Source organism: Martes martes (assembly GCF_963455335.1).
Source record: "Martes martes genome assembly, chromosome: 1".
NCBI lineage: Eukaryota > Metazoa > Chordata > Mammalia > Carnivora > Mustelidae > Martes > Martes martes.
This window is the reverse complement of record NC_137888.1, coordinates 111,142,393-111,161,966: the sequence shown is the minus strand read 5'-3', so window position 1 is coordinate 111,161,966 and position 19,574 is coordinate 111,142,393. Positions and strand designations below refer to the sequence as shown.

Below are 19,574 nucleotides of genomic sequence, written 5' to 3'. Positions count from 1 at the left end.
GTTTCCTCAAAAAATTAAACATAGAGCTACCCTATGACCCAGCAATTGCACTACTGGGTATTTATGCCAAAGATACAGATGTAGTAAAAAGAAGGGCCATATGCACTCCAGTGTTCATAGCAACAATGTCCATAACAGCTAAACTGTGGAAGGAGCCAAGACGTCCTTCTACAGATGAATGGATAAAGAAGATGTGGTCCATATATACAAGGGACTATTACTCAGACATCAGAAAGGGTGAATACCCAGCTTTTACATCAACATGGATGGGACTGGAGGAGATTATGCTAAGTGAAATAAGTCAAGCAGAAAAAGTCAATTATCATATGGTTTCACTTATTTGTGGAACATAAGGAATAGCATGGAGGACATTAGGAGAAGGAAGGAAAAAATGAAGAGAGGGAATCAGAGGAGGAGACAAACCATGAGAGACTATGGACTCAAGGAATCAAACTGAGGGTTTTAGAGGAGTGGGGGAGTCAGGGGATGGGTTAGCCTAGTGATGGGTATTAAGGAGGGCACATATTGCATGGAGCACTGGATGTTATTCACAAACAATGCATCATGGAACACTGCATCAAAAACCAATGGTGTACTGTATGGTGACATAACATAACAAAAGATAATAATAATAAAAAATAAATATCTCCCCCAAATACAGTGATTTTTGTGTTAGAAATAGCCTAAATAATGATGCTTAAACAAGTGGTGTAATATGGCTAATGTAACTGCACTTTAATTTCAGGATATTATTTAAGTTTTTCTGATGTTATTTAGAATGCTCATTAGAATAACTTTTTAACAGTTCTGAATTATTATAAAATAAAAACACAATAACCAAAGACTTCATCTTTAACATGTGACTGCCTAATAAACACTGCAAGATTATTACAATCACTAATCATTCATAAAATAACAACACCGAGATAACCAGTTTGGAAGGACCTTTGGAGATCCAGGTTCTGGTTTAACTTTGCATTAAACAATGGGTAGCTTTGGGCAACTCATTAGAACTCCTGGGTGTGTCTTAGGAGATGAGAGACCAGATGATATGAGGTCTACAGCACCTTGCTATTCTTAAAATTATGAATCTACATATCTTAAACCTTGGGAATAATACAGAAGAATGAAAAAGGATATTTTTGTATTGTTTTAAAAGAGAATTAGTTCTACACAAGGGTTTAGGGACCTGTATTGTTTAAGGTGTAACCAGTTGGAGGAAGTACTTCAATTTTGTAGATCCTCAAATTTGGAAGGCCATTCTTTTTTTTTTTTTTTTAAGATTTTATGTATTTATTTGACAGACCGAGATCACAAGCAGGCAGAGAGGCAGGCAAAGAGAGAGGGAGGAAGCATCTCCCTGTCGAGCAGAGAGCCTGATGCAGGGCTCGATCCCAGAACCCTGAGACCAGGTCCTGAGCCAAAGGCAGGGGCTTTAACTGACTGAGCCACCCAGGCACCCCGGGAAGGCCATTTTTATCCAGTATTTGAAGATGTGGAAACAAATCTAACTGCACTCACCTAGTTAAAACCTTTCAATAATTTCCCACTGTTGTTAGGATAGAGCATGATGCCTACATGACCCAGTCTCAGCCTACCTCTCCAGCCCCATTACTCACCAGCGTTTCTGTTTCCAGTATGTGTTTTGGGGCTTTCTCAGGTGCTCTTGAGTTTCCTGGTGGCATATTTGCCTCTCCTTTTCCACCTGTTCAATTCCTACTCTTCAAGTTTTTGCTAAAGTATCGTTTCCTTAGGAAAATATACCTAGACACCTCAGTCTCCTCCCAGCTTTTCCCTCCCAGGACAAATAGCTTAGGGACATGGTTCAACACTCACCTGGCACTTTCTAATTCTTTTTTTTTGTGTGTTTATTGCTGTTTTAATTTATGTCAGTATGTGTGCAGTATTTCCTCCTAGGGTATAAACATCATAAAGACAGAGACTATGTATATTTCGTTCAGTGCTTTCTCCCCAGTACTTATGTAAGGCAGGAGGGAATGGAAGAGAAGCTCACTTGCTTTTTGAGTGAATCCTTTCTTGCATTCACTAACGAACCTCCCTGCTTTCCAACCTTAGAAGAAATACCTCCAAGATTGGAGAACCCACCACTGCCTAAGAAAAACAATTTCTTTTTTGACAACTCTACTAGAAGGAGCTTTAACTATTTAATGTAAAGCTATATCCCTGTAATTTTTACTTCATGTTTCTGCTTCGACCTCTGTCTTTACATAGAAAAAGTGATTCTTGAGGACCATCAACTATGTAGGACTTTCACTGTCCTATACATACATTTTCAGCTAAAACAGTTGTAGCTCCAATGCAAAAGTAATGCTGGCATCATGCCTGCAGAGCTAACTGAAGAAGAACAAAAGATGAGAACAAACATTTTCCCACAAACAGCAAAAGCAATACACTTAACTTACGGTTTATTAGCCTCAATAAAATAGAGGATTTAGTGAACCAGTTTTCGCATTCTTTTTCTCTTCTGGCTGCCCAATTTTGGTCCATTTCCTCCTAATATTCTTTTAATTTATTTTTTAAATTTTACATTTTATGCATGATATTGTCATCTGCTTTAACTGTGTTTTTTTTTAAATTTCTGGAAATCCTGATCTGCTCACAATCTGAAGTTTTCACAGGCATCAATGTGGAGGAAGCTCAATTTGGTGATCTTTACCTTTGAATTGAACCCTGATAAGTTATGACTTAGTGTAACATGACCCATGAAGGTGGTGTACTCCAAATTCTCCTTTTTTGTCCCTACTAAATCTTAAGACTTTAAGACCAAGGCTGGACTCAGTATATTCTCTTACTAAGTGTGCTCCTCCTACCTACCACAACTAGTTCTAAGGATATAAGTGACCCTGAGAATGGAGGAAAAGATGCTCTAGGATTGGGAATTAATAGTGATCCTCCTCTATTGTGAACATTCTTTCCCATTGCTGCCTCTCCCTACCTTCCAAATCACACTTCATCCCAATTTTACCAAATCTCAGCAAAACTGCCCCCATATAAGAAAGGGGAAGGAGTTCTTCATCCCTCTCAATCTCACAAAACAAACTGAGGGTTGCTGGGGGGAGGGGGGTAAGGAGAAGGTAGGTGGGTTATAGACATTGGGGAGGGTATGTGCTATGGTGAGTGCTGTGAAGTGTATAAGCCTGATGATTCACACACCTGTACCCCTGGGGCTAATAATACACTATATGTTAATAAACAAAAATCTTTGTCCATGGAATTAATTTTCCATATGCATGGAAAATTAATTACAACCATAGATTTCTAATCTCAAAATCATATTGAATTTTGAGTTCTTAGTTTTGGAAATAATTTTAAGGAGCACATCTTCTTGGTATTACCAGTGGATGCAAGAAATAGAAAACGTCTGAGGTTACTGGTAATCCAGACTTTTTTCAAATTCCTCTAGTGACCAAAAGCTCACTGCTCAGAGTATCAGGTTCTATATTTACATAGCACTGAGTGTTCAAAATGTTTTTCTTTTTTTAAACTAGTATCTGGCAACTTGTTAATTCTACCTAGTGGCACTGCTTCTTTTTAATCTTTCACTACATTTTCTTTTAAAGATTATAATCACATCTAGTTAATTTTTTCTTCTATATGTGAAAAAATGGACGAAATCCTTCTTGTATTTTATTGTATTTTTATCTTGGTGTCAAAGCCTCACTAATTCTTTGTTGATTCTGGTGTTTTGGAACAATGCGTATTTAAATAAAGCAGTTATTTTGTTGTATTTTTTCTCCTTTCTGTAGAGTTGTACAATTTTTAAAACAGTTTTGAGTTTTGGGGGAAGAAGAAAATAAAGCATATCTCACACTGCAAATTTGGGTAAAAGTAGAAACATGGAATTCTTGTTTTAAGTAATATATACGCAGACATTATCACTACTGTTCAGGTTGTTTCAATTTTAAATGTGATGTTATTCCACAAAAATATACCACTAATAATCATCTGTATGATTTCATGTATATTTGAATAACTTTTTTCCGATTATGAAAGCAAAACATGTTTCCTGTAAAATTTCAGAAATATGCAGGAAGGTGCAAATAGAATCATAATCACACTTCCCTTACAAAACCATGGACATCATTAATATGTTAGTATATTTTCTTTTGTTTATTTTATTTATATAAATATACTTGTATACCTTTTAATACATTTAATATAATATTGCTGGTCCATGTCTTTAACTTTTTCCAAAAACATTTTCTATGAATATGCAATCCATGATATGGACATAATGCAATTTAATGAAAGAGTTTCTTATTATTGGATGTTTAGAAAGTTTTTACAAGTGTTTTTTATACTGATATGATAAACAAAGTTGTACATGATTTCTGTTCGATTTATTGCTTTTATAAAATTTTTCTGTGCTTGCTGATAAAATATATGGATATTCTAAAGTTCTCATAATATATTTGCATATGGCTGAATTCCATGTATATTTTTTCTCCTAATTACTTATGTTTTATTACATAACATACAATTATTTCTTCATATATTTCTTTACATCTAATTACACTCCTTTCTTTCTCTACTATGTTAAGAAATAAATAAGCAACAGACACGAAACACAGGCACATGGAAATGAATGTTCCCTTTAACACTTAAAAAAGTTTGCTTGTCAAACATGACTTACATCTGTAGTTTTAGTAGGCTTCCTAATGTGCATTTCTGAATAATACAGATTAATTGCCTATCACAGGTGACACTGGCCAGCCACACACAGGTGATGCTATCTAACTGGGACAGAGCTTTCCCTGAAAGCTTCCTTCAGGGGAAGATGCTGTAGATGTTGACATCAATGTGGAAAACACATTTCCTTTTCTTCTTCAAATTTCATCAATCAAATAAATCTGTTTTCAAGGGAATCATTGACCCTTTATAAAAAAGCCAGGAGTAGAGAATGGGTCTTTGTTTCCCAACATCTTTACACTGACATTTGTAAGTATTTCAAAGCAGTGGGACTCATAGATTCCTCTAGAAACATGCATGGGTATGTGTGCAAATATAAAAACATGTATATGTATACACTTCTAGACAGAGACTAAAGAATATGCAAAGAATAATTGCTAATAAATTTTTTTTAAGATGAAACTTCTACATTATGCAACTTGAGTTTTTACTAAGTGTGTGCTAGGACAATAAACTATTTTTTTCAAGAACTTAGTCAATTTGCTTGCTTATTTTTGGGTATCCTTTCTCCTACAAATGCAGCTATTAAAATTTGTTTGTATGTTTAAGATTGGCCATGATTTGGTCATGCAGTTCTAACTCTGTTATTCCAGAGGTGGCTGCCAGTAAGGCTTCTGGTTGGAGGAAGCAAAAACTGTGTTCACCATTGCCCTCTAAGGTTTTTGGAGTTCTACTTTATCGCTGGTGTGGTGCTTTATTTATATTCAAATCCTTCTCTATATTCATTCTAACGGCATTTGGCATTATTAATTTCATACCGATTACGATTCTTGGTATTGTCTTAGTTTTTTTTGGAATGTATAAATGCTTCCACCCACTACAGGTTGGCATTATGCGTTCACGTTGTGAAAAAGAAATATGCTGGGGCACCTAGGTAGCTCATTGGGTTAAGCCTCTGCTTTCTGCTAAGGTCATGATCTCAGGGTCCTGGGATCAAGCCCCACATCGGACTCTCTGCTCAGCGGGGAACCTGCTTCCCCCTCCCCCCACCTCCTCTCTGCCTACTTGTGATCTCTGTCTGTCAGTAAAAAATGTAATCTTAAAAAAAAAAAGAAATATGCAAACTAGAATTGGGTGAGACACACCCAAATTTATTATTACAAACTTCAAGTTTCTTTGATTTGACTACAAATAAGGTGATTTTGCCACAAATTATTGGGTTAATAAGAAACGAATTAACATTTCATAGATTATGGATTTCAAAAATATGGAATTTTAAATTCACTGTAGCTTAACATTTTGTATCTAAATATATTTCTTTGTCTTCTGTTCATGAAAGGAGTCACATTATTGCAGATTCTCTGATAATTCCAGGGCTAGAAGGAATCCAGTCCCAGCTGTGCTGTTTTGCTGTTACATTCTGAACCAAGCTTTTTCAAGTGACATCCTTATTTCTATTATCTTCTAGATAAAATTGGATGTTATGGTCACTGCCAATTCACCTTTCTGGTTTTTAAAGTTTCATCAGCAACCCATCCACCAACCACGAGATCAAAAATCCTTGACAGGGATTTCAGGATCAATAAAGACACTGAAGCCCAGTTTATGAAAATAGTAGTGTTCCTGAAACATAAATTCCTATTTCGTTTTTTTAAGATTTATTTATTTGATAGAGAGAGACAGCATGAACATAGGGAGGAGGGCAGAGGGAGAAAGAACCTCAAGCAGACTCTGGGCTGATCTAGACCCAAGATCATGACCTGAGCCAAAACCAAGAGTTAGAGGCTCAACTGACTGAGCCACCCAGGCACGCCAAAAATTCCTTATATTTTAAATCACAACCAGATAAACATACCTCTGATATAATAAGTCATTATTTTCATTTTTTCTACTGTAGTTGGACTAATGAGGGATAGAGTTGTATTCGATTTTTGGTTTGTTTGTTTGGGCTTCCACATCTCTAACCTTTGTGGTATAGGAAGATTAATTTCTCTGTTTTGTATGTATTTTTATAGTAGTGTTGAAATTATTTTATTACAGTTTAGTCAGATAGATTATCACAGAGCAGATTCCCTACCAGTGCACTAAGGCATGATGAGTTAAAGTCCCATCCTCCAGGTGGCCTGACAGCATCTAGAAGAAATGGAAACCCCCAAGCCCATCGGGATAAGCCTCAGCTATTTATTCCAGCATGCCCACAAATACTATTTCCAAGTGTCATTTTAAGAGAAAAGACAGAAAACAACGCTACAGAGTGCAGGGAAGGCTTGCCTCACTTTCTAAAATGAATACAGATCTTTATTCCTTTGCTAGTTATTCCTCAAATACGGCATAATATTTGAAAGATATACCCTTAGACTTGAGAGTCTTCAAATCTGTGAATATAATTATAGTGTATGGTCTGCCTTAACATAATACAACAAAGTACAACTGAACAATTAAGCAACCACTTTATGAGTCAAAAAATAAGAGTTAAAACTGTTTATAAAGCTATTGAAATAAATTCTGGCTGGAACACCCAATAAAGTGGTATCATAAATTTTTATCTTCTTGCCACCCCTACCCCCCCCACACACACACACAGACACACACTCTTAGCTTCAAACTGCACAAACCTTCCCAGGCCCTAATTAAACATCTTACTCTTTAATTTGTCCAAGGTCCTTCTCTTTTCTGGCTAATAACCTGATATAACTTTCTCAAACTTATTCTTTTTCCTTTTCTGTTGCCAGAATTAACAGTTAACTTCCTTTTGTATAAATATCTTTGTTCGGATAGGAACAGATTTACCATGGAATGTTATTGTATATGCGTGGTTACTAGAAGCTCTGCTGACATGTGGGTGGTAGGGAATAGTTAAGACTCTGCCCATATCAGCATGATTGATTTCCACACATTATTCTGGAAGGGTGAAACTCAAAAAACTACGCCTCAACGAACTAAACACGTCATGGTTCTCCAGACTTGCTAAAATAAAATATGCAAAGGCTAAGTCTCCCAATGTAAATCATCTACTGAACTGAATTTTCTCTAAGGGTTCGGCTTTTCTTTCCTTACATGTGAAAGCAGAAGTACAATCTTTTTATTGCCTGGAGATTTAGCTGTTGAAGCTATAGGAAGAGGCCATGTTTATAAAGAGAATTTCTATCTCGTTCTTTTATTATATATGCTACTGAATTCACTAATGAGGTAATCAAATAAAGTGTCCTCCAGGGGTGAAATAAAAGAACATTCCATATGCCAATCTGTTTATTTCCTTGGCCCACCACTGATCACACACTATCCTTTCCTGTCTGCAGACTTGGTTTGTGTGCAGGTCAAATTACCTTCTATTTTATTATTTCTTCGTCCTGGCAGGAGGTAGTACCCCAGCTCAACAATTGGACTGTTATTAGCTACCTCTCTTTTAACACCGTCTCTTCAGCCACAATACAAAAGCCAGTTTTTACTGATCTTATTGTCTATAGAAGAAAAAATAATCACCAAAGAAGTTGTACCTCTTTCTTCCAAAAATATGAATTAAGAAATGGCCAAAGGATTTCACATTATTCTTACTTGCCTCATTAGAAAAAAAAAAAAAAAACACAAACAAACAAAAAACTTCAAATGAACAAACAAAAAAAAAGCGCTTATACCCAAGCAGTAGATCCTTTTTTTTTTTTTTTTTTAAAAAAAGATTTTATTTATTTATTTGAGAGAGAGAGAAAGTGTATGATTGGGGGGTAGGGACAGAAGGAGAGGGAGAGGGAGAAGCAAGCTCCCCACTGAACAGGGAGCCTGAGGTGGGTCTCCTGCAACTGAGACCCCCAAGATGCTCCCCCAAGCAGTACATCTTAAATAAAATGATATGCTTAAATCAGACCTTAAGGATTTGGAAAATTTTCCATCAGTTTATGATTTCAGGTAAGCTTTATCTTGTGACTTATGTTCAATTGCCAATAGTTCTTTGTGGCTTAACTTTAGGGATCCTCTAATACCATATACACTCCCACTCCTACTAAGCTAAAGCAGCTAATGATTTATGACATGTCTCTGTGCTAAAAATCCATCAAAGACTTTTTACAAAATATGTCTAGCCCTCAAAAATTCTGTTTAATAAGTGTAGCTTTTATTTTCAGTTATTTTTAACAGGCAAGACACAGCAGCATATATGCTCAAAGAGTCCTCTACACATAACAATAATAGCTGCTCTTCATGACTTGGGCAGTGAATTTGGAGTTTTCAAGGCAACAGTGGTCCCCTTTTTTTTTTTTTAAGATTTTATTTTTATTTATTTGACAGAGAGAGATCACAAGTAGGCAGAGAGGCAGGCAGAGAGAGAGAGAGGAGGAAGCATGCTCCCCACTGAGCAGAGACCCGAATGTGGGGCTCGATCCCAGGACCCTGAGATCATGACCTGAGCTGAAGGCAGAGGCTTAACCCACTGAGCCACCCAGGAGCCCAGTGGTCAGCTTTTTAATAAGCTTCTCAGGTACATATTTCTTTCTTAATTTACCACGGGAGCTGAGAATTTAGAGACCATGATATTATAGCCCCAGGTGTTTCAGGCTCAGAGAGTAGAACAAGAATCAGACCGCAGTTACATCTGTACCCAAAGCCTATGCCCTTTTGTTTCATGTCATGTTTGTTCAATTTCCCCTTTTGTGTCATTTTTAGAGTCAAGAAATCATATTGTCCAGAGGTTCACATACCTAAAAAACAGAACAACTCAATGCTCCTTTTTCTTCCCCTGGCTCTCATCAAAAAAGTGATTAGGATTTTCTTTGCCCTGAACAAGATCATCAATTCTCATAACCTAAATGGGTTTTGATCTGTTTCCCCCATCATCTCAGGGTCATAGTGCCAGGGTATCCCCACCCCTTGTGCCATGAGAGTTGTCACTCACTGAAATGCATCATGTCGTTTAACCCTGCATAAGACCCATGAGTCTTCCAGGCAGTGATCCCTGAAGTTTGTATTATTCACTTAAAAATGCTTGTGAACAAGCGGTATGGGACAGGAGAAATGGTGCCGACCAAGTCTGGTGCCTTCCTCCTCTTCCTCTTCCATCTCCTCCTTAATGTCAGAGACAGAACACTTCAGGAGCATTTGCTGTGTTAGTCATTGCTAAGTGTTTTGGATGATGAGTAAAATCCAGTGCAAAATGAATGCAGGTCCAAACTGGTTTAGAGATAGGACTGTGCAAGCCAGATTCTGAAGTTTTCTCAATCCTTACACCATGCCCGGATTGGTTTGCTAGGGCTTCCAGAACCAGGGATGAGATGGCTTAAACATTTTCTCACATTTCGGCAGGCTGGAAGTCTAAGACCAACGTGTTGCCGGGTTATCCGTTTCTGATGAGGCCTCTTTCCTTGACTGGCAAATGGCCACCTTCCGGCCTTGTTCTCACATGGCCTTTTTTCTAGGCACGCCATTTCCTGTGTCTCTTCCTCTCCTTATAAGCCCCAGTCTTACCAGATTAGGGCACCACCCTTACGATCTCTTAACCCTGATTCTCTTCTTAGAGGCCCTATCTCTAAATACAGTCACATTCAGGGTTGGCGACTCAACATACAAATCCTGAGGTAACACAATTCAGTCCTTACAAATGCCCATTACAGAAATGGCTATAACGTGAAGTGAGAAAAAAAAATAAAACAGAATTGTGATAGTTAGGAGCATGGATGCTAGGCCAGAGGTTCAAACCCAGAGTCTGCTGCTTGCTAATTGTGTAATCAATGGTCAAAAATTGCTTGACTTCAGTGCTTCATCACTGAAACAGAGACAATAAGCACACCTGCCCCCTAGGTTATTGCCAGTTGAAATTTAAGTTGGCTATTAGTAGTAGATGGATGGTTTTAAAAATGGCATTACTCCTTTATCTCCTGTGGATCATAACTTCATAGGAATGGTGAGAATAAAATGCAAGAGGAAAGATGGGGGGAACCAAATACTTTGAAAAGTATTTTTCTTAATTGTAATAACTTATTCTATATAATCGTAGTTGTAAAGATAGGACCAACACAGAGACAGACACTTAAAGTTCTTAAATTTGTAGCTTAATTAATTCTTTATTGAGCACCCATGACCGGTTAGGAATTGTTCCAGGCATCTAGGAGACAACATTGAACAAAATGGACAGGAACGGCTATTCCCCCGGAACTTTCATTCTAGAATGGATATAGATCATCTTCACATTTCACACCCACTTCAGGAGTTGGGGGAAAGGAGATCTATCAAATAGTAGGAAAAAAGCCAATCAATTCACAGTGTCATTCAGTAAATTGGTATTGATCACGTGGCCAGGAAATACACAGGAGCAGTACTGTGTCTGGGGGCTGCTGCACCTGCTCCCCAAGTGCTGCTCTGATTCCCGAGACCCTGCTTTAGGCTTTCTCTGACCCCGATGCCCGGGCCACAGGGCCGACAGTCCCCCCCGCCCCGCTCGGGGAGCCGGGTTCGCGCAGTCCCGCCGGCGGCGCGGTCCCCGCCCACCCCAACTCCCCGCCGACCGCGGGCAGAGAGCTGGCAGGGAGCGGGCCCCGCACGGGTTTTGAAGCCGCGCCGCGCACCGGGACGCTGAGCGCCGCGGCAGGTCTCACAGGTCTCAAGGTCCCCGCGCGGCCGTCGCCGTGGGTGCCGGTGACTTTGGCTTCAGGTCGGCTGACCCACGTCACCAGTTTGACAGCCTCGCACCAAATCAGAGGGCGGCGCTCGCCGGGAGTCCCAGGCGTCACTGGGAGTTCCTGCGGATTAGAACTCGCCTCTCCTAGCTCCTCCCCTCAGTCCCATTTAAAGCTCCCACAGCTTTCCGAAAAATTGAGGGCTCAGTTTCTGCAGCGCCTTCTTCCACTGCAAGATGGTAAGTGTGGAGCCAGCGTTTAGGTAATGCGCTGGGGAAACCTGAGGGCTCTGAGAGCTAGTAAATTCTGCATTTAGAATTTCTTCCGCCTTGGATGTAAGATTTCTGGGCTACCTTGCCCATTAAAAGGGGTCTTCTCTGCTGCGCCATCCTCTTATTTCCCCCATCTTCTCTCTCTCATTCCCCCTCTCTCTCATCCTTTTACCCATTGTTTTATTTCTACTTTCTGTACTTTCTCCCAACTTTCTTTCCCTCTATACCTGCACTCACTTTTTTTTCCACCTGTTTCCTCTAGATTAGACGCATATTTGCAAACATTTGGATTTGAGTTAGTCTAGGGGTGTTTGAGATTTGTTTTCTTCTCAGGTGTCAATTGCATAATAGTTCAGCTTTGATTTCAATAATAACCTCAGGGAAAGAGCTTACAAACATGCTTTTAGAATAAAAGAAAATAGTCCTTGATAAACTTTGGGCTGAATTTCTTTGGTCTGCACTGCCCAAGCTGGACTTGCTTCAAGACTGGACTTTTTCAAGACTTAGCTTACTGGGAATATTAACAAATTGTGACTTAATTAACTTTTCTCCGTGTGTCTCTCTCTCCTTATTATTTATTTTCTCTCTGTTTATGTTATGCCCAAGAAAGTCCTCAAGTCAACAAAAGACTTGTAGTGGTCAAAGAGGAGTTTTTCCAAAGCTGAGCTCTGCTGAAATGAATGGCTTTTTACCTGATTAAACATTGACAAATAATTAAGCATGGCCTGTTGTACAAATTAACCCAGGAAGGCTGCATATCTGCCCCTGCTTGGATATTTGGAAAGAGTGTGTGTTTGAAGTTTGAGGAGTCAGGGGCAGGAGGGTGTTCACTGGCTCAGAACACAGTGCAGAATAGATGCCAGGCGGTTAGTAGTGGCAAGATAACTTTGCAAGGGCATAGAGACCTGGTGCTGGAGAGAGCTAGAGCCTGCTGTCTCGGCTGACTAATATATTTCAGCTTTGATGGTATGTTTACTTGGAGTGACTATATGTGCCTGTGCTTGGAGGAGCAAATGTATTTAGTTATCTCTGGAATGTATCTATATGTCAATATGTCCATTTCAAACCATTTGGACCACCATAGGAGCCAGCAGCATTTAAAGCCAGAGGAAGGAGGAAGGAAGAAATGGGGTAAGTTTATAATTGAGAAACTAAGAAGCTAAAATAAGGAGATTTCCTTATATGTTATATTTAGTCCATTTCAGCCTTAGCACTCTGGGCTCTGTGTCTTTCAAGGTTATTAGAAATATAATTAAGGTGTTTGTTAGAAAGAGCCAAATAGTTCTTAGGTCTTTCAATCAGTAAGTAGAATTCCTTTTACATAGATCTGGATAGCCTGTAAGATGACTCAGTCATGGAAACAAAATACTCCTGGATATTTACAAATTTGGTCCATCCAATACTAACCTGTTCTTTGCTGAGAGGTCCTCAGGAAGGTCCTGGGTAAACCAAGAGGCTGATTCCCTTTTAGTGATTATGTATTTTGACTGCTTGAATTAATCTAGAATCTGTGCTTAACACCTGTACTGTTTTTTGATTCATTGCATGTAATTTGTGTCTCTTTCTTCCATCCTTATTCCTCTCCAAATCCCAATCACCCCATCTCCTGGGACCCTCCCAACCCCTGCTCCGATCCTTCCTACTGACTTTCACAGAACACTGTTCTGCCTTGCCAAGACCAGTACTTTGTAGGAGGTCAGAGTTATAATTGCCCGTATTCCACTACAACGTCAGAATCTAGTGTTGACGTTTCCACGGAGACTTGGGTCTCTTTCTGGGCTGCTGGTCTCCTGGACAACAGAGAGCCCCAACAAGCACCACAGGCACAGGGTAAGTTCTGCTCGTCTGCTTTCCTGGTAGGTCTGAAGCCCTTTTCCAGCACCCATAGTTGCAAAGCATCATGGGCCAGAACCCTGTAAAAGAAGAGATGTTATGGGAAGTTGAAGAAAGCCCAAAGACTCTGGAATTTCACAGCCTAAATAAGCTACTTTTCTATACTTGCCAGATAGTGAAAACGGGAATCTTCTCCTTGTCCACTGGACAACATGTATTTCTCCCCACACTTAACAGTTCCTAGAGACTTCCAACCCACTAAGGGATTTAGGGTTGGGTCAAAGTTTTATAAACAAATACTGTAAGATGCTTTTGGAGTCAAGATACCAGTTGGAGCATTTCTTTTGGAATTCAGGAAAGTTCCCCTGTGTTTAAGAAGGAAACAAGGAAACTAATAACTTACTCTTTTATTTCCTAAGGAAATTCTATGAAGAGCATCCTGTAAAAGGGGGAAAAAAATGATTCCTTTTGCTCAAAGAAGATGTCAGCTTTGGAAGGAGAGATAACTTTGTGATGAAAATTGTATATTAACTATCACCTGGGGCTTAGTAAGCAGTATTTGTAAATATTAAAGGAATTTATATATTAACACTCGGTTTCTAGAAAAACTGGTAGGCACTTCAGAATTAAGTATCTGAACTCCTGGTTCGGCCACATTATTTTGTGTGCATGTGAATTTGAGAAAAACACAAACAAAAAGCCCCAAAATATTGAAACACACATATATGTCAGGAAGGGAGTTGTTCAACTTTAGTTTTCTGCCACAAGCAACAAAGAAGACAGAATTCCCAAGAATATGAAGCCAAACTGTATAAAATTTGATTCCTGTCTCCCTGCTCATCATTCTAATTCAGTAAAAAATATTTCAGTAATATGTCAGTTTCAGTAGAGATGGGGAAGAGTCAGACTGTATTAGATGAGGAAAATAAAATAAAAGTAAACCAGTATAGCATGCCCAAACATAGTTTTTACTCATAGTTTGCTATCAAATATGGAAAAGTCACAAAAGCATAAAAGACAATTCATGGTATAGTTTGGAGATTTTCATCAAGGTCTTCAGAGAAGCAATATCCAAATTATTTTAAAGCAGGAAGTGCTACCACTTCCTACACTGAGTTCAGGGTACAGTTTGGAGATTTTCGTCAAGGTCTTCAGAGAAGCAAGATCCAAATTATTTTAAAGTAGGAAGTGCTACCACTTATAATTCTGAGTACTCTCCATCAGCTTTAATTGGCATGCAAATAGGCAGAGATTTTCATCTGGGGAAAAATAGTAGCATCAAGAATAGCATTTGACTCTAGAGCCAAACACTATGTTATCAAGCATGAAACCTTAGAAAGTAAGATAGAAACTTGGAAAACATAGTGGAATTGCAATGTTATGGTGAGCCCGGGAAGGATCAATAAATATCTGAGTGAATTCATAGTACAGATGGGATGGTTTTTATAAATTTAGCCAGTGGGAATTTATATATTAAGAAGAAATATGGACCTCTTAGCTCCTAAAAATTCACCCTTTCAGCCTTTTGGGCATATAGTCTATAAATATTTGTCTTTCACAGCACGCTTATGCCTTCTGAAAGGCTTTAAATATGTTGTTTCCTGTGTGGAGGCTATAGCTATTTTTAGAAAGGTAATTGAATCTATTAAAATGTCTGAAATCCTTCAATGAGCACTGTATTACACAAAAACTGCAAGGGTGTTTTCTCACTTATCCATTTGGTATTTTCACAAAGAATCATCCGGTGACTCCAGTTTCCCTGTTCCTAACTCGTGTTCGTGGGAAGAAGCTCAGCTTTCCTCTCAGCTCTACAGAAACAAGCAGGTATGTGTAGCCCATCAGAATATTGAGACTGGACCGACATGTTCCATGTAATCTTTTTTTTTTTTCCTACTTTTATTTTCTTTTGAAAAAAAATTTTTTTTGTTTAGTATAACAGACTCTCAATGTTATGCTAGTTTCAGGTGTATAACATAGTGATTCAGCTTCTCTATACATTATCCTCACCACAAGCGTAGCTACCATCTGTCACCATACAATGCTACGATAATAACATTAACTGTATTCTCCATGCTGTGCCTTTTATTCCCATGACTTACTCATTCCATAGCTCGAAGCCCATATCTGTCCCTACTCTTCACCCATTTCGTCCATCCACCCACCCCCTTCCCTCTGGCAGCCATCAGTTTGTTCTCTGTATTTATAAGTCTGATTCTGCTTTTTGTTTGCTTGTTTGCTTGTTCCACATATGAGTGAAATCATATGGCATTTGTCGTTCTCAGGCTGACTTGCTTCACTTTGCATGCAGTTTATTCTTAACATCGTCCCTTGATGTCACCTTGCTTCTTTTCCCTTGTTAAATTCATATATTGACTTTCAGCTTAGAGCCAAAGTGGATATATGTCCAGAAGTATGGACATGAAGATAGATGATCAGTGTCACAGGGAAAAACAACAATGACAAAGTCAACAACAACATCCAAAACCCTGTAGGAGGACCTACAGTCAGGCCCTGACTTCACACATTGTAATTATATGACCTCTTGAATCCTCTTTTACCTTATCTAGGACATTGAAAGATTTATACTGCCTTCCTGAGAGGGCTGTTGCAAAGACCAAATGATATATTGAGTGTGACTGTATTTTTTTTAAAAGATTTTATTTATTTATTTGACAGAGAGAGAGCACAGTAGGCAGAGGCAGGCAGAGAGAGAGGGGGAAGCAGGCTCCCCGCTGAGCAGAGAGCCCTATGCAGGGCTCCATCCCAGGACTCTGGGATCAGGACCTGAGCCGAAGGCAGAGGCTTTAACCCACTGAGCCACCCAGGCACCCCATGTGATTGTATTTTTAATCCATAAACATAGTCCATCACTTGGAGGAGTGATGATGATTATTAAGTTTTTGCAAAGAATGGTTCATTTTCCATGTTTTATTTGTTGTTGTTCCTGAGAGAGTAATTTAATCTATTGGATATACAAACAGATCAATCTGAAGATGAGGGAAGCAAACCCCCTCCTTGTTTTTCTTCTTTTCTTAACATTCAGGGAAAGAGTCCAGCGAAACCTTTCTAAACACATTTTTCTATATTTAAACAGTTGCACACAGCTCATTTTCCTACAGACCTTCCCGATCCCCTTGTGGTTACAATCTTAAAAGTCATATAATCTCTTCAAATACTTTCCAATGAATAAAAAGTTCAGAGCACAAAACTGAACAATGGGGTGGTAGGTGGGTGTAGATTGAATTTAGGCCTTAGAGGACAAGGGCTCCCTGAGGTTTGGTTCATAAAACAAATATAATAATAATCAAGTTTAAGCAGGTTAAGGATCAGTGGCATTATTATAGGGTTACAAAGTCAATATAGTAGAGGGGCCTTCACCATTGTATGCTTTTTGCAGCTCCAAGATACTCTGGTGCAGAAGGAAGAAGAACTTGCTAGGTTACATGAAGAGAATAATCATCTCAGACAATACCTGAATTCTGCTTTGGTTAAATGTCTTGAGGAAAAGGCCAAGGTATGTAACTACCCCCTTTATAAGAGCAGAGCAGTGATTTGAGAACGGAGACCATTTGGCCAACACTACTTGATTAAGTGTAGGAGCTGTATCGAACAGCACGGCTTCAAAGGCATTCATAGGCTAGATGGATTTTTCTGAAAGAAATATAGCACTTCCTCGAGAATTTTTATGTATTATTTCTTGGAAGAATCCAGACTGCATATTTTAGCCATATATTACCAAAAAAGTTGCTTAAGAATCGTAACCCAGTCCAGGGAATTGCTAAGACAGCAGAGGTTAATCAAAAGACAGAGTTAAATGGATGGAACACTGGAGTGGGAATCAGATCTGAAAGACGCTTGTTTTTTTTAATTATCTGCTTGACTTTGAATACATTTCTCTGTCACTTAGCCTCACTTACCTTCATCCGTAAATGCAGAGGCTAAAAGATTCTTTAAGAATCTCCCCAGCTCTGAAATGTTATGAATAGGGTTGGAGCCCAGATCTTTTGACTGGCAATTATGTATCACCAATTACATTATCTTTTAGTGAACCTTTTTATCTTATCCTTTTAAAATGGACTATTTCTAACTCCGGACAAATAGTTTGTCCACAGTCTGTTTCTGTTCTTCTTCCTTTCTTTTGGGTTTTGTATTTTTGTTATCTTTTTGCCATTCTGTTATCATTGTTGCTTCTGTCACCAATCTTTACCTTGCCACTAGACAAGCTGCATTATTTGATATTATTTAATTTAAATTGATGATGCTTCTTACCACCTTCACTGGAAATAACAGTTGAGAGAAGAAAGGGTACCATATCTGATTCCTTTACAATTCCTTTACAATCCAGTCAGCTTTGTTAAGAAAAGGAACACATCTCACAGTTCTGAGCTTGGGCTCATAACCTCCGCCACCATTTTGTAAAAAAAGGACATGCATTAAATTAGTAAATGAGATTGATTAGACAGTATTTTTTTCTCTTTTCCCCAATTGTTCAAAGTGTGGAATAACACATATCATGTGAGAGTGGTCTGAAAGTTAACAGAATAAGAAGAATCAGTGTTAGATATTGTTTCAATCAGCCGCTCTGTCTAGATTCAGATGATTAGATTTAATGTAGGCTGCACGATCCTTAGTAAGACTCTAATATGCCCACGCCTCAGTTTCTTCACTAAAGTGGATTTTATAAAATGAGATGAATATGCGTGTAGTCAGCGTTCAATACATGAGAGTTACTGTTATTGTCGTTATTATAACGATAATTATTTCCATGAATTGAAAATTTAAAGATACTATTCATTTCTTTCAACTTTTAAATGATTAATAAAAAACATGAATTGTGGTTTCCAGGTAGTTACTTGTTACTATATATTTTAATTTAGAGACAGAAACTAATCCAATTACTTTTACTTAGTGTATGTGTGAGAGAATAGAATTTTAATCATGTTTTTAAGGAATTAAGATGATTAGTAAATATGTGAAGGAGTTTTAATTAGATAACAGTAAAGAAATTATCTTGGTTGACTATCTGACTATATATTTTCCAAATACTACTCCCTTAGAAATTGCTGTCATCAGATGAGTTCTCCAAAGCATTTGGACAATTCAGAAAGGGAAAGAGGAAACCCAAAGAGCAAAGATACTTTCCTCCTGAGATCCCCCACCACAAAAATGCCAAGAGAAACCTCTCTAGTGAATTTGCTAACTGTGAAGGACAACCTGGGCCCCCTGTGGACCCCTGGGTTCTTCAGACCCTTGGGTTAAAAGACCTCAACACCATCGATGACACTTTATCAGCTAACTACAGTGCCCACTCCTCTCATCCCAGAAGAATTGCCAGCACATTTCCTCCATTTCTGGATGATGCAGTTGATTATGAAAATGTCCCCAGGGAGGATCTGCCAATTGACTATGGAGGTGACCCACCAAACCCCTCACATAGCACTGCTGGGCACAGGGAAGATTTTCACTTCCTTTCTCAACTTTCAAATCCCCCAGGAGGGCTGCAAACTTCTCCTTACTATACTTCTGATGTGTCACCCAATAAAACAGAGATGGCCTTTTCCACATCCCTGAGCCCTCACTGTAATGTGAAAACTCATTCCTTCCACCAGGGACAAGCCTTTGTTTGTCGAGATGAGGAGGGAGGCTGGAAGTTTACCTGGGTCCCTAAGCAGTCTTAGCGACCTCCCTTCTATCATGAAAGACTGCTATAAACTCTGTTTACAAAGACCTCTCTTGCACTTGAACCTGACTATTTGGAACACAGAAGATTTTGCCCTGACTGTCTCCTGCCACTTTAAATGTCACTCTCAATTACCCACTTAAATCTGCAGAGAACAGCTTCCACGAATCCATAATGAAACATGCCTGCTCTTCTTTCACCTAAATTTGACTTGTTTACACACCAACACCTGCTGTTGACTTCATCCCTTCGCCCTGTACCTGAAAAGGTATTTTCCAATTGCCCGAATATTCCTTTGAGGCCTACGTATGCTGTTCCAATTATAACAAGTCTAACAGCTTTCTCCTTTCATCAAGCCGTTTAAATGTTCAGAGCCTCTACCCTCTCACTTTTATCCTGTCCTGTTCCTCTTCATTTCTGAAAACTGCCTCGAGAGTGAACACTATTATCGTCCAGGTGTCTGTTCTTGAGTGCTCAGATCGTGGGGGTGGGGTAGAAACAAGGGTCTCTGGACATCATCATTCCCAAAGACATAAT

General features: G+C 38.8%; 1 protein-coding gene across 1 annotated transcript; it reads left to right on the top strand.

Moving 5' to 3' along the window:
- Window positions 1-10,477: 10,477 nt before the first annotated feature.
- On the top strand, window positions 10,478-19,035 carry GMNC (geminin coiled-coil domain containing; the record flags this gene model as incomplete). The annotated part of the gene is made up of 6 exons (XM_080805285.1): window positions 10,478-10,540; window positions 11,020-11,508; window positions 13,180-13,354; window positions 15,093-15,181; window positions 16,755-16,871; window positions 18,415-19,035. The coding sequence occupies 6 exons, from the start codon at window positions 10,478-10,480 to the stop codon at window positions 19,033-19,035; spliced, it is 1,554 nt and encodes a 517-aa protein (XP_080661411.1).
- Window positions 19,036-19,574: the final 539 nt, after the last annotated feature.